Raw genomic sequence first — 14,253 nt, 5'->3', positions numbered from 1 at the left:
GGGGTACTGTCTTTGGAGAATTGAACGCCGGGCTGCATGCATGGCCTCGAGGAGACAGATTTGCTGACTGTTTTGACAACTCATTACCTGTAATTTCACTGATGGATTGGTGAGGTGGCTCAGAGCAGGCAGCCGTGGCATCAGAGCACGAGCGGTTTGTGTCTGGAATGATGTAAGATAGAATGGCAAACAAGCAAATGCTTATTGTGCCTAATGATTGCTTAAAACAGAGCAGGGCACACTTGACAGTTTGGTGCCTCTACTATATAAGGCCCCAAACAGAAACGCATCCTCAGTCCCGCCGCTCTGCAGTTTTACAACAATGTTTAAAGTGAATTTTAAAAATATATATGACACAGGCCACCTTTTTTTTTTGCTGGCGGCAAATGGATGATGCCTCTGTGACAATGTCATTGATTATTTATGTTTCATCTGAATGTAGAAAATCAGCTAAGACAGACAGATCGTTCTCTGTGTTATCGTTAAGTCTTCTTTATATGTAAATACATGTGAAAAAGTAACATTTCCCAGCTCCCTGCAGCAGGTAACATCTTGCTTAAGTTAAATTGGTAGATAGAGGGGTTGCAAGTTATCTCGTCCTGGCCGGCCTCCCCCCCTCTGCTCCCACATAATTGGTCCATCCCTGGCACTACTACTCATCTCCAAAGCCACCAAAAACTGTAACCTACCTTGTGTATTTTTTCACTAATTGAAATGCCTAATGAGGTCCCAAGGGCTCCATCCCATTACCTCTGAGTTAATTAAAGCCTAAGCAGTGTGCCAAACGGTGAATAAAGATGCAGCAAAAGTGCAAAAGGAAAAAAGGGGAGCCCGAGTAGGGTACGGTGCACTGGGATGGAGGGTTGACCTGCTTTTTTTTTTTTTTTTTTTTGTCATTGTTGAGGGATGCCACATTCCAAGAATGAGCAGATGTCTATTATTTTTTTTATTTGCGTCTATACCGGGCTTGAAATTTCCATTACCCTGGCTCAGGCACTCATTTTCCAGTGTGGTTAGCCTAATTCTGCTTTATTAAACATTAAAGTCTTTGCCACCGTCAGGAGGGTTTTGCTGAAGACGTTCTCACGTTAGCGCTGAAGGGTAATGCAGGCATAAAAAAATGACAGCTGTGTTTGTTTTTTGTTTGGCTGCCCCCTCCAGTTTAAATGCAGCCCTGATAAAATCATACTTGTCTTTAAATGTGATTTTCTACACCTACAGTGTCATGCCCTGTGGTCACTTTTTATAGGAACCCTAATCCAAACCACATCACCTCGTTAAAGCAATTTCTCCTTGTTAAACGACCAGAAACAGCATTGAAAAGACAGACTTGAGATATTTCTTTTAAGAAACAATTTCAAATGTTTATTTAACATGTCAGAGAAGGGGCACACACTCGTGAATTAAAAAAAAAAAAAAAAAGAGGGGTTGGGGGGGAGAAGGGGGTTGCAATTATTGGCCAGTACTAAGACTTAAACTTCATACTAACATTAATCAGGTTTTGGCTAAAGTAAAAGTGTGTTTTTTGTTTCTTTTTTGCTTTTATAAAAGAAACTATGTACATAGGTTCATTTATACAAGAGGTTCATTGGATAAATGCATCAAAAACAAAAACAAAAAAACAAACCAAAACAAACAAAAAAAAGAAACCAGTTCTGCAGTAAACTTTACAAAAAATACATTTTTGTTTTCATTGAGAGATGTAGAAAAGGAGACGGTCAAATATTGACCAATAATATTTCATCCTTTTCATTATTTAGAAAAAAAAGTTGTTCTAATAACTATTTTTTTTTAAAGAAAAGCAATCAATATACAGCACAATAAATGGGGAGGAAAGAAAAATTGCCTTTGTGAATTCATTCAGTTGGTTTGGTAACCAAGGAGAGGGGCTGCGACTGGAACAGGGCATGATGGGAATGAAGGGCCTGGTGGAAGGGCGAAGGGGGAGACAGCATGGAGGGGTGCAGAGAGGTGAAGGGGATTGGCCGGGTGAGGATGGGTGTGTTTGACTGGCTACCTGAAGTACCAACGGGGATGGACATGGTGGGTTGGGAGGAGGAAGAGGAAGGGGTGGAGGAAGAGGAGGATGAGGAAGAGGAGGATGTGGACCCGGAAGCTTTCCCGGGTATCGAGAAGTGGTGTTGCATGCGCCCCTCCGGTTTGGTGGTGAGCGATAGCGGCTGGGCCTGTTCAGAGTGAGTGGCAGCGGGGGCGGCGGGGGAGGCCAAGGCTGCGGAGGGAGTCGCCGGTGAGTCCAGCATGCTTCCGTGTGACGACGCGGGGCTGTCGCACATCTTCTCCGAGGTCAGGTACTGCACGCACTGCTTCTTGCTTCTTATCGAGAAGTCTGCGGGGAAACGAGGAAAAGTGAGCAAACTGAATTATGGATCCGCCGCTGACTTCAAATCTGGTGCAAGTCCCTTTATGCCACGTCCGACAGAAGTGAATGAGTGATTATTTAAGCAATGAAGCACGATGTTAAAGTTAGAAACAAGACCTTTTTTTAAACTGACAACAAGAAGACTGAAACAGGATGTTCACAGCATAATACGAATGGTATATGTGCATGGGTCAAAAGAGGAACAACACAAAATGTACACAAAATGTGCACTAAAGAGTGAAAAGCTCCCTTTTTTTGGCCAATTTGCCGTGGTAACTTGATTGCACAATAGCAGACATACCTACCACTATTAGCAATGAACCTCATAAGCTGCTTGTCAAAGTATAAAAGCAGGGAAAGGAGTTAGTTAGAGCCAGCGAAGGACAAAATTCACGCAGAAATAAAAAAAGGGGGAAAGAAAATAACAGAAGAAATGTGCAGTGTCAGGTTGGGCTTGAGCTCTGCAAGAAAAATAAAGCCCTCGCTGTTAGTTCCTACAATTTTTCTTTCTTCTCTAATGTGAGAGGGGAAAAAAAACCAAATAAAGCCAGTCAGGAAGAAAATGGCCCCTTACCCTCTGGTTTTGAGTCTGGTTTATTCTCTCTCTTCCTCTTTTTCCGCTTTCCCTGCACACATGAAACAATGCTGTTAAAAACAGTTTTTTTCATAGTGAAAGCAAACAAAATTCACCAACTTCACTTCAAAGATTAAAAGGGCAGTTTCTATAGTCATAGCTGGACTGAACTTTAAAGGGAAATGAATTTAAACATCATCCAGTCACGATATGAAACCTGAGAACAGAAATGTGCCACTCACATAGTTATCTCGTGCTGACCATCCCGGATAGAGCTGGGAGTGAAGTTGCCTCTCTTTCCTGGCCAGCTCATAGTATTTGGCTTGCTCCTCTCTTGACAGGGAATGCCACTGTGGACAGAGTATATCAAAGGACATTTAAACACTCTCACACACACACATATGTATGTGTAAACTCCAACGCCTTTGTCTGCACTGCTTACCCGTCTTCCAAGGATCTGGTTGATGGCCGCGCTCTCTTTCAGAGTGCACTCTGCCACCACTTTGGCTCTCATCTCCTTCATATACAGCATAAAAGCATTCAGAGGCTTCTTGATATGAGGCTTCTTGTCCTCTTCTTTCTTGGCAGGAACGGGGGACTTTCTGCTAATCCAAAACAAGAATGAAAGTAGCCGTGTGAATGACCGAGTAAGCTCGAGTAGATTTTAGCATAACGAGGAGCAGCAATGAAGGCAGGTTTTGCTGAATCGTCTTACGCGTGCATCGAGGGGCTGATGTCACCGCTGGGCTCCTGCTTGATGGCCGGGGAAACTATGGCCGGATGAGGAATGCCGGTCTGGTGGAGGCTGTGCGGAGGTGGGGTGACCATGTGAGGGGAGAAACGGCTGGACACCAAGCTGGGAGGGCAAAAAGGGGGCAACGTTTTAACAGCGGGATGTAACAGCGCACCTCTGTCAGCTTGACATGGCATAAAAAAAAAAAAGTTCAGCTAACCTGGCACATAACCGCCCTGCCTCACCCTCGGGGTGAAATTCACTGTGCCTACTGCCTCCGTCTAGACTAAATTCATACACACAATGAGTAACATGCTTTCTTTTTTGTTCAAATAAAGACGTTTTCAAAAGGCCTTTTATTCACCAAAGGCTGAAGAAAAGTGGAGTGTGTTGTTACCATGGCAACGGCAGGGCTGTGACACCTGAAACCTCTTTCCTTACCACGTCCCAGACCGCGGAGAGCGCTCTGACAGCCGTCCACACAGAACACCTTTACAAAGTGTCTCTCTCAATTTCCAGTAGTTAATACAAAGGAGCATTGTAACAGACAAGAGGGGGAATTAAGCTCCACAGGCCAGGATCAGTCACTCTAGTTAATGTTAAGACTGGAACATTCACCTCTTTTAAGTGTTTTAGCATGTTACACAGGCTGTCGTTAGTGACACCACACATATGCCTTATTAACCTACATATGTGATGATTTCTAACCATCACACTCAGCGACGTGTTCAAACCAAACTTCTTGTCTTATAAAAAGTCTAAAAACAACTCAGTAAACAGGAGCTAATTCTCAGTTCATGTTTTATTTTCCTTTTTTTCCCCTCTCGTCTTTGATATTCTTAATAATTTATACTGCATAAACAAACAGGACCCTTATGACTCCCCTGGTAATAAACCTTTACCAGCTATCCTTGTAAACATCCTACTTATTCCCCAGTGAATAACTCAAGCTGCTCCGAGTGATGGCATGCAGTCAAGCTCCGTATTTTGAAGATATTGCTTCCATTAGTGTTCATCATTGTTGCCATAAATTTTTATTCACGCTTTACACTTACGCTTTAAACTTATATCTTACTGATACTGTCGAAAGTGTTTCGTGTAACGTCTTCGTTTCAGCGGGTTTCTTCCTGGGTCAGAGAGCCTCACCGCGAGTTTATTTCAAATCTCCACGAAAGCAGAAATTTTGGCACAATATTTGGCACACAGTGCGTCTGGTGCATTAAATAACCTTGTGTGAGGCGTGCTTTGATTGTTGCGAGTTCATTTCAGGATGGAGTTACACATGCTATTGATCACAGAGAACCCTCTGAATATTTCATCTCATACTAACACCGGAAGGCTCCCTACAAATCTTTCCAATTTTGACAGAGGGTCAGAGAGTTTAGTCTGAAGGGACGTGTTGGCTCAGATGAGCTTTGATTTGTCCTAATCGATTCTCAGCCCTTTCATCTCTTCGGTGTGTGTGTGTGTGTGTGCGCGCGCGGGTGTGTGTGTGTGCGCACATGTGGAGTGGCTCAGAACACTGGCCTGACCACAGAAGTTTAGCTCTCAAAGAAAAGATAGGAGAGAAGCCCTGAATGCCAATAATGCATTTGCTCTATTTAAGAAGCTGAACCTGTCTCCAATAGACTTAGACCTTACATCCCTTTGTAGTCCTGACACCACTGCCTGTCCACCGTCTAACAGTGTTTTCTCCAAGCGGATATATTGCATTTTTTCTTTACATTCCTATAAATAAAGCAACATCCACTCCAAATAACATTCACAGTATTAACCACTGAAGTTAATACTGCAGGAAAAATGTGAACAGAGCATGCCATAGAGGCAACAGATATTAGATGTCTCCCTTCGGGAGGGCTGGGGTGTTACTGAACGTGATCCACTCACCTGGACATGGATGGATTCATTGCTAGCGCTGGATAGGGGTGACGGAATCCCCCCGGAGGGATGGAGTACATGTGCTGGCCCTGCCTGGGAGACAGAGGTACACGGAGTGAGCAAAGGCTGCAAAGTGAGGTGGATCAAACACAGCTGACAGCTAACCCATCAGCACTAATCCTCCCCTCATCAACTCAAATCCCCTGCTTGTGGAACAGCACCGCTGCAATTGATTACAGGACCCATGGCAAAACCAATAAATGCTCATAAATTCTTCGTGTCATGATATAGTTCTATGCTGCATTAAAACCTGGGTGTAGCAATCAAAAACTTTCTGGACAAGAAATACTATTTTTTTTTTTCTTGCTTGACTTGAATTTTATAAATCATTTATTGTGCTTTTTTAAATTTTAGATCAGGGAGAAGCGGTCGAAAGTTGGCCACTAAGCCAGCGCAGCTAATTAGCTAACATCTCTGGTGGTCTGTTAATATGCATCATCACAGCAGGTGGACGCGCCCACAAAGCGAACTCATTCCAAGAACGTGACGCAAGATGGTCGTCAAAAAAAATCTATTTTTTAGGCGAGCACATGTAACTGCAGCCAGTTAAAAGAGATATGACATGTATAAATAACTAAGTAATACATCTGGCTATGCAAACAGATCACAATGAAAGGAACGTACTGTGGCATGAGCCAGCTGAGAGGGTGTGCAATGGAACCGACTGCACCAGGAGACAGGGGGTAGTATGGAGACAGTTCTGATGGGTGAGGTGTCCGAGGAATACCTGCGGAGGCCACAGAAAGATCAGTTTAACAGAAAAAAAAAAAGTCTATCAAACTTCCACAATATATGCCAAATTTTTGTGTCACAAAAATTGTTTTTAAGACGCGAAACTTTCAAGCCAATAAGATGTGCACTTATCCGTGCACATTTCAGTGCTTAATTTCATATTATTATAACACAACAACTGTAGTTTTATCGCCACTTTTCCTTGCAAAAAGATTCCATGTGAAGGTCAGTGCATCCATCAGATGCTTTACCTGTCTTTGGGTCAAGGATCTCTGGGGAGAGGTGCGATGGCGGCGTGCCAGGGGAGAAGTGTTCATTGCTGTAGGTGATGAGGGGCGTCAGCGGGTGGACATGGTGAGCATGCTGTACCACTGGGACTTTATTGGACTGAAGGAGACACAGAGAGCTGAAGGTGAGCAACAAGTGCCTGACATCATGTTTGAAGAGAGTGACACTAATGTGTTTTTCTGTACTAGTGTTTTATTTACACATCAAAGAATTATTTATATTTGTATCTGAAGCAAACATTTTGTCTCCCATAAGTGCATGATTCACGCTGGCTATTGTACAACAGAAATGCACGCCATAAATAGGCCATAATTTGTGAATGCCCTCCATGGTAAACATCACAGTTTATGCGTGTGACTGGCCCTGTGATGCAATCTGGACCGGCACCAAGAAGCAGTAAAAAGGCCTCGCGGACACATGCCAAGATCATTACGGCCATTTAGCTGAGGAGAGAACTGTTTGTTCAGTCCAAGAAGAAAAAACAACGGTGCCACCGAGTCCAAAAGTCGCACCAGCAAGCCGCAAATAAACACAATGGGGCTAAGGTAAACGAAACGACCATAAACATGTGGAGCCATCATCTCCCACTCCGTCTGACAGCAACCACCACGGGCGGATTACAAATGCTGCTAATGTTGGAAAACCACTTAAAATTCTGTATAACTTCAGATAAGTGGTGACGAGCAGAAAGGCCAGCAACACGCAGAGTATGTCTTTCCCTTATTTCCACAATGCTTCACACACTGTGAAAAAACAAGAAAGCACACATCCTCTGTGAGATCTGACCAGCATTAAGAAAGGGATGATGAAGACAATAATAATAACCAGCGTCTCTACTTTCATTAGGCAGCACTCAGCCTAGCAGTCATTTCCCCTGGCTGCAGGGCTGAATAGAGCACTTGTTGGCTCAACTTGTCACAAGGGAGGGTCAAGGGGTGGGAGGGGAGAAAGAAGTCTTGTTCCTCCAGGCTAACCTTTCTTCAATATCCCTCCCCACCCCCTTCCCAACCTCTGTCTCTCTCTAACGTGGTCTGCCAGGGAACAAGGTTTGCATTGAGAGTCCTGTATGCTCTCTTGCTTCACGCTGCTAAGAATTGTTCCAAATGTTAGCTTTTTCTCTGCAGCCTTTTTTTTTTAAGAAAAAGGAAGGTCCAACCTTTTCCTCTTTAAAAAAAAAAGTCTTTAGCAAAGTGGTTTCTCCTGTTTAAAGCAGGCTTTGATTCAGGTAATGCCAGATGGAGTGGGGAAAATATTTACTGGTGTTAAACATGGCTATATTAAGATCACTTTCCACAAGAGTTCTCTTTTTTTAAAATGTCTCCAGACTTGGAGGACGCGAGGTAAATGCATACGGAGAACGGAGGGCTTTGGATCGTGGTAGAGATGGTGTTGACTTAGTAGGTTAAAATCCTCGGTCCCACATGTCATGTATATTTGAGTTGTGCTTTGTTGTTCCACTTCATGTACAATATGCCGACTTATGAATTTCCCTATATTGTGAGAGCTGTTTGAGACCTCTAGACCTGGGTGCCAACACATTTTGGGAAGCAGTTCAGTGAGAATTTGAAATGATGCCCATTAATAATTCATATCTTGGAATACATGAATCGGGCGCTCCAAACATATTTCTAAGTTTGAAGGCACTAGTTTCAAATCCAGGCTGCTTCCAGCCTGACAAAATGCAGAGAGAAATGCCGTGTGCAGCTTCCATGGACGCAAAACTATTCTGACCTACATGCTACCTGTTAGAGCTTCTCTGTTAGAGATGAAAATGGATACTTGAGCTAGCAAATTCCTTTTTTATTTCGACATATATTTTTAATTAAATGAATAGAAATCAGCATAATTGTAAGCTAGTTTAAATTAATTAAATTCCCCAGAACTCAGACATCATAACTCAAAACCAAACAACTTGTTTATCAGTGCCTTTTTTGGCTCACTTTATGTCCGGGGTAATATTCCTCAAGCCCGTGAAAACCATCATAGGCGTAGTATTATTATCCACAAGCCAAGTGTAAGAGGAAAACCGCAGGAGTCGTGAGCCACGTTTTAAATACAAACAACACGTACAGATGCTGTCTACGCCAGAAAGATACAAATCTTTACATCGATGTGCTTGTTCCAAACATGCCTGCAATGGTGCATAACCCTCATCTATCCAAGTAAAAACACTCAGAGCTGCTCATCTGAAATAGCAACAGGAAGGTTTAAGAGAGAGAGAGATGGGGGGAAAACAAAAAACAAAAAAGCCAGAGCAGAAAGTTTCGGAGCCGGTGCAGAGAAAAGATGTCTGTCTCTGAAGAGGGCTTAAAGCTAAAAAGGCCGAGGTGGCAGCACCTAGCCTGGCTGTCCAACTTGGAACGGTGCTAAGAAAAGCACAGTCCTTGGTCAGTGTGGGTGGAGGAGTGGATTTCATTCAAGCAAACATGTTTTTGGATCCTGCACATCTGAATTGAATTACTAGGCAAACAGCCGATGGGGAAGAGAGCTTAGAACAAACTGAATAACCCCGCAGCTTTGTGTGTCTTTATGCTCGGCGATTCTGGGTGGGAGGCTCAGAGGCCTTTCAAAACTCGAGGAAAGACGGCGTGAAAAGAATGCCTGGCATGCTGAGAAATCCGAGCCTTGTTTGTCAACGCCAACAGGAAGCGGACGTGAAAGGGGACTGACCGTGTCGTACGGTTGTGTGTCTTTAAAATCAGCCACTCCAAAAAGTATGCCATTCATCACAGGCAGTGTGCGCCTTTGCGACTGGTCATCGCCTCTGACAAGGTCAACGGCATTATAATTCTAGGTTAGAATAATACGGCATCAGATTACTGGAGTGAACATCCTCAGCGGTCATTAAATAAATGAAGAGAGCTAGCAAAGTCAGCACCATAAATATGGCTGTAAACACGGACAGATCTCTCTGGAGCCTAACCAGCGATAAATATTTGTAAATTATCAGACAGTAACATTACTTTCTGGTGAATCGGCCACTAATAAACAGTATCTTTTCACTCAGTCTGCAGCACTCGATCTGAGTACGCTCCTCTAAAGAGTTCGACTGGAATCAAAGCACTGGTTCCTCATCACATTTCTGAAGAGGATCCTGTCTCTGCAGTGGCCCAGCAGGACTGCAGACCTTAGATCAGTATTCAGTACAGTCCTCCCAAAGCCTTTGATTTCATGGATCTCGGTTGTTCGCTGCCTAATGCAAAACGAGAAAATCTCACCGGACTCCCAGTGAAAGGTCTGTTAAAGGAATATAGGTCGAAGGCAAATATGTGTATCGCTTTGGGGAGGGAAAAAAATGTATCGTTTTTATTTAATATTTCTTCTTAAAATGTTTTAAGAGCCCATAGATGTAGAAATTACACCAGACGCATGTGGGAAGACAAAAAGGCATCTCTGGAATCTTGCTCTCTACCTTGCCACTTTGATTCATTTAAACAATTCGGTGACTAAGTAGCTTGTGATACGCTGACAGGATCAGGCCCCTTGGTGCCGTGATTACTCCATACCATGTTGAAACAAAGAGGGCGATTCTGTCAAGCGCAGATCGGCCCATATTTGACGACTGAGTGTGCTGTAATCCAGTAAGCATCTGAGGGACAGACAGCCAGTTCTGTCTGATTAACGAGTCACAGCTTCTCTGTAAAACAGATTAACAAAACTATTCAGTAATGAGACAGACAACAGGTCTAATGAATGAATTACTGCAAGCAAGTACGGCAAGGCTTGTGATCACTATTAGCAAAGTGGGAATCGATATATTATAGAAGATTCCTCTCCTCTCCTCCAGCTGGGTCACTACTGATGGGCTGACAAGTTCTCCATACTGCATCACCTGGCCCTGCAGCGCCTTTGATGCGTTATTCATGAGGCAAGCCTCTGAACACAGGAGCTGAAATGGGGGTTTTTGGGGTTCACTCGAGTGTGCATGTGTGTGTGTGTGTGTGCGTGCGTGAAAGACACGCTGTGGTATGTTCATGAAAAAAAAGCTTGTTCCCTTCTTCCCAGTCCTCCAACCCCACCATCATCATTACTACCAAAAGCAATACCAACTGAATGCTAAACAAACCTGTCTGTTGAATAATTGAGGATCTCGGGCAAGAGCAGGCTTCCGATTAGCATACAGGCCTTATGGACCCAATCTGTGGCAAGATGGTCTTTCCCCGGACCCACCGAACACAATTTCTATTCACCAACATCTTTTCTTGTTTCACGCCAACAGAATCGTCAGAAATGTCAAAGCAATTTTGCTCTGGCAACACCGATTGGTAGAAATTTGAGAGTGCATTGTCCCCATCTCCTCCCCCCCCCGCCAAAAAAAAAAAAGTTTCACATATCAACATGTGGCAACTCGCTAAAAGTTATTAATGTGCAGAAGAGCCTGACTGAGCAGGCCTCTCCATAACAGACTGCAAAAACCTTATCAGTGAACCCAGTTGTCGACATGCTTTTAAAATGCATGAATACGCATATCCCTATAAGCAGGCCCCAGCAGATAATCCAAACTGTGGCGGTCCATCTTCACATAAAAAAAAAAGCAACAATGTCAAATCTAACACACGCAGGGAACAGGTCCGCTTCAGGAGTCCCTGCTGGGGTCTCCTCAGCGTCTCCTTGGGTCTCTCTCTCTGGCTCCTCTTGGCCCTGGGCAGTAATCCCTGGCCCCCCGTGTGTGCCCATCCGCTCCCCCTGCTCTCATTAGTGCAGTGTTGGGGCCTAGGGAGCCTGCAGGCCTGGGGAGCCAGCCTGCTGCTCCCCTCCCACTCTCCTTCTCTCTCCTCGGCTGGAGTAATGAGCACATAATCAGCCTGGCTCCCTGTCAGCAGCAGCACACCAGAGGAGTATGTGGGCACCTGGCCCAGAAGGGGGGGTGGGGGTGGTAAGGGCACAGCGGGGTGTTTCACTTTTTATCCTCAGTGCCCACAGTGCGCCGTACCCAGCGTTCAATCTACCCACCCCACATCAAATAACCCTGTGGTCCCAGGTCACAAGATAGAGCGTAGCGACTTGCTCATCTAGATGACAAAATGAAAGCAGTTACACTTTCAGTGAACTTCCCCATCCCTGACACTGATTTAGCACAAAAACAAGCATAATTATTTTTTCCGCAAGTGTTTCATACGTGACATTTGACAGCGCACCGCCCGTGCATTACAGCCGTCTTAACAGTATTAGCATTAACAACGCCAACACCAGTACAGAGCTTGTACAGATGTTGAATTTAAAGGCAATTTCCAAGTTCTGCTGTGCATATACAAAAACATTTTTTAAACATTTAAATGCATAAGAAAAGAGAACACATGTTCCAAACTTCCAAAGAGAAATACACAGAAACAAATTATACTTTGTATTCAGACAGTTTTTGCCAGAAAACGATCCCTCGCATTCTCAGACTTCTACATTGTTTCTTTCTGTACTAGCTTTTCTGGTTTAATGACATTCAAAGACATGAAGGCCACAAGACACAATAGAGTCACATAAAAAGTAGCAACAGCTACTGAAGGACAGAACAGAAACAATCCAACCGCAGAACTAAACCTCAGTCAACGTTCTTTAATTTCCTTTAATCCAACTGCCATCATCGCATTCATTTCTGTGAATTATTGCTCGCTACAATGGGGATTCAGACAATTTTATAGTGTTCAGTCCTGGCTAAACAGCAAAACTTCACCAAGCAGCTGCTTAGAGTCTAAAAGAAAACCAAAAAGGGTCACTGATAGGTCAGCATTTTTTCTAATGGAATATCTTTAATTGAAACATAAAGTCAGGACTGCAGTCCCATGAGCAAACTCTGTTTTCTTCACAATTTCCCATTAATTGCTCTCAATGAGGACTTTGTCAAATGCATCAGTGCAATTACAGGATTCAGAGGATCAACCGCAAACACAGCAAGCATGTCTAGTCAGGATTTAAGGTCAAGGGGGCTGAGTCACGGCGACTGTTTTCGACTACAGAGCAGTGACGATGGCTTCCTACTCTCTGCACTGTTTAAAAATTGGCTTCCTGAACCAGAAAACGCCCCGATACAATCATGCAGGTGAGATGCTAGATAGTAAACTTCAGGCTCCACGTTATCTTGTGTTTTCCATCTGAAAAAACACACACATCCCTCAGTGAAGCCACAAACCAAACAGGTCTGCTGAGACCCCGCATTGTCTAACCCGAGTGAGACACCATCATGATTAGCTCACACCTGTGTGGGAAAGTTGAGGAATGGCAGGGAGGATCAAACTTGAGAGATTTATGCTGCAGACTGAGTTATTGTGGTAAAGACAGACAGGCTGCTGAGCAGCTGGACTGCGGGTGTTGCAGGCTGTGGTGGGAAGCTGCACATGGATGGGTGGGAACCGGCAGATTTGCATGCACACGATAACTTCATTATCGTGAATAATCGCATTACGCTCATGGTCTGATTAAAGCATTTATACGGCTTGCAGTAAATTGATTCCCTCAATACATTTATATGATTTGTCTGATAATTGGGTTAATGTCTTGTAGGATGCAGCCGAGAGGAAGCATCTTATTAGCGCCACAAAAATAAGGGAGGGTAAATAGTGGGACTCTGCTGGTGTGCACATTAATGGATTTGCTGAGCTGAGTTGTGCAGTGTGTGAAATTCTACTCCGTGTTTATTTCTTCCCTCATGCAAGCTGTTCTGCTGCTTGTCAAGCAAGCACTTAACTTATTCCACAATCTTTCTGACGCACGCACTGAAGCAAACCTGCGGAAGACGTCCGACACTTGCCGCGTGCACGTGCAGCAATCCAAAGTGTTTGTCAGTGATCGGTAATGCCAAGAATTCGGAGTCGAACCCCGCTTGCACATCTTATCGTTGTCTGGCTTGAATTTTGTTCTGTTTTGAGATTTACTTACTAAATGGCCAGGTGTCGGAGAGCGAGAATCCTTTAGTCCTGCGGATCCGGGGACATCTAGAAGTGGCCATTTCATCTGCAAGTACTGCAAGTGAGAGAAAAAAAAGAAGCAGCGTTGAACCACAGCAAGTACACACTACAGGGAAAGGGGGTTACAAAAAACAACCAAAAAACTGAAAATAAAATATATGGATTTAACAAAACGCATTCAAAAATAGAGTCTCATGTGCAAAAGTCACTCTCTAATGTGAGTGTAGGCAGACCAATCTTTTTTTCCGCACAGTGCAAAAGTGGCATAAAATGGTGTCAAACCCACAGAGATCTCCAGCAGACACCTGTACGAGACCCGCAGTGCTGCTGGAGTCTGACAGTGAGTTCTGGCACAGCGGAGAGTAGGAAGAGCGATGTGAACACAACGGACTGGTGGAGGACTGTGAAATTGCCGTTTGTCAGGGAAAAACAAGAGGCCAGCTGTGGGCGCCCATCGCTGAGCGGGTGGGAAGAGACAGCTGGAAGGAAGAGGAAGAACCATCTAAAGATCAGCAAAAGACTCCTGACTACCCACCTCAATCCGTATGGCCCTTTGACCTGATCGCAGCCCCTGCTCGTTTCTTTCTTCTCCACACTTTTTTCAAATATGAAAGTAATCATACTCTTTTTTTTCTGGCATTTGCTAGACAGAAATCTGCAACTGCTTGTCAGATTATTACTGTTCTTCTCTCCCTTTGTGAGAAATGCG

At 44.1% G+C, this 14,253-nt stretch overlaps 1 protein-coding gene across 2 annotated transcripts in view; it reads right to left on the bottom strand.

Annotated features, from left to right (window-relative positions):
- Positions 1–1,793: 1,793 nt before the first annotated feature.
- Positions 1,794–14,253, bottom strand: part of tcf7l1b (transcription factor 7 like 1b) — a 30,259-nt gene continuing 17,799 nt past the window's right edge. Inside the window, exons 4-12 of one of the 2 annotated variants that reach the window (XM_040019077.1) lie at positions 13,516–13,599; positions 6,609–6,744; positions 6,250–6,352; positions 5,575–5,658; positions 3,670–3,810; positions 3,397–3,559; positions 3,197–3,304; positions 2,955–3,006; positions 1,794–2,347 (exon numbers count right to left, since the gene is read on the bottom strand). In XM_040019077.1, the coding sequence (XP_039875011.1) occupies positions 1,857–2,347; positions 2,955–3,006; positions 3,197–3,304; positions 3,397–3,559; positions 3,670–3,810; positions 5,575–5,658; positions 6,250–6,352; positions 6,609–6,744; positions 13,516–13,599 (1,362 nt within the window). In that variant the 3' untranslated portion in view covers positions 1,794–1,856. The remainder of the gene's footprint in view (positions 2,348–2,954; positions 3,007–3,196; positions 3,305–3,396; positions 3,560–3,669; positions 3,811–5,574; positions 5,659–6,249; positions 6,353–6,608; positions 6,745–13,515; positions 13,600–14,253) is intronic. The other variant, XM_040019078.1, reaches the window with a different exon arrangement.

The sequence above is a fragment of the Simochromis diagramma genome, unplaced genomic scaffold, assembly GCF_900408965.1.
Source record: "Simochromis diagramma unplaced genomic scaffold, fSimDia1.1 OVJJ01000822.1, whole genome shotgun sequence".
In the NCBI taxonomy this organism is placed as follows: domain Eukaryota; kingdom Metazoa; phylum Chordata; class Actinopteri; order Cichliformes; family Cichlidae; genus Simochromis; species Simochromis diagramma.
Note: the sequence above shows the minus strand (reverse complement) of the source record. Positions and strands in the feature narration are given on the sequence as shown.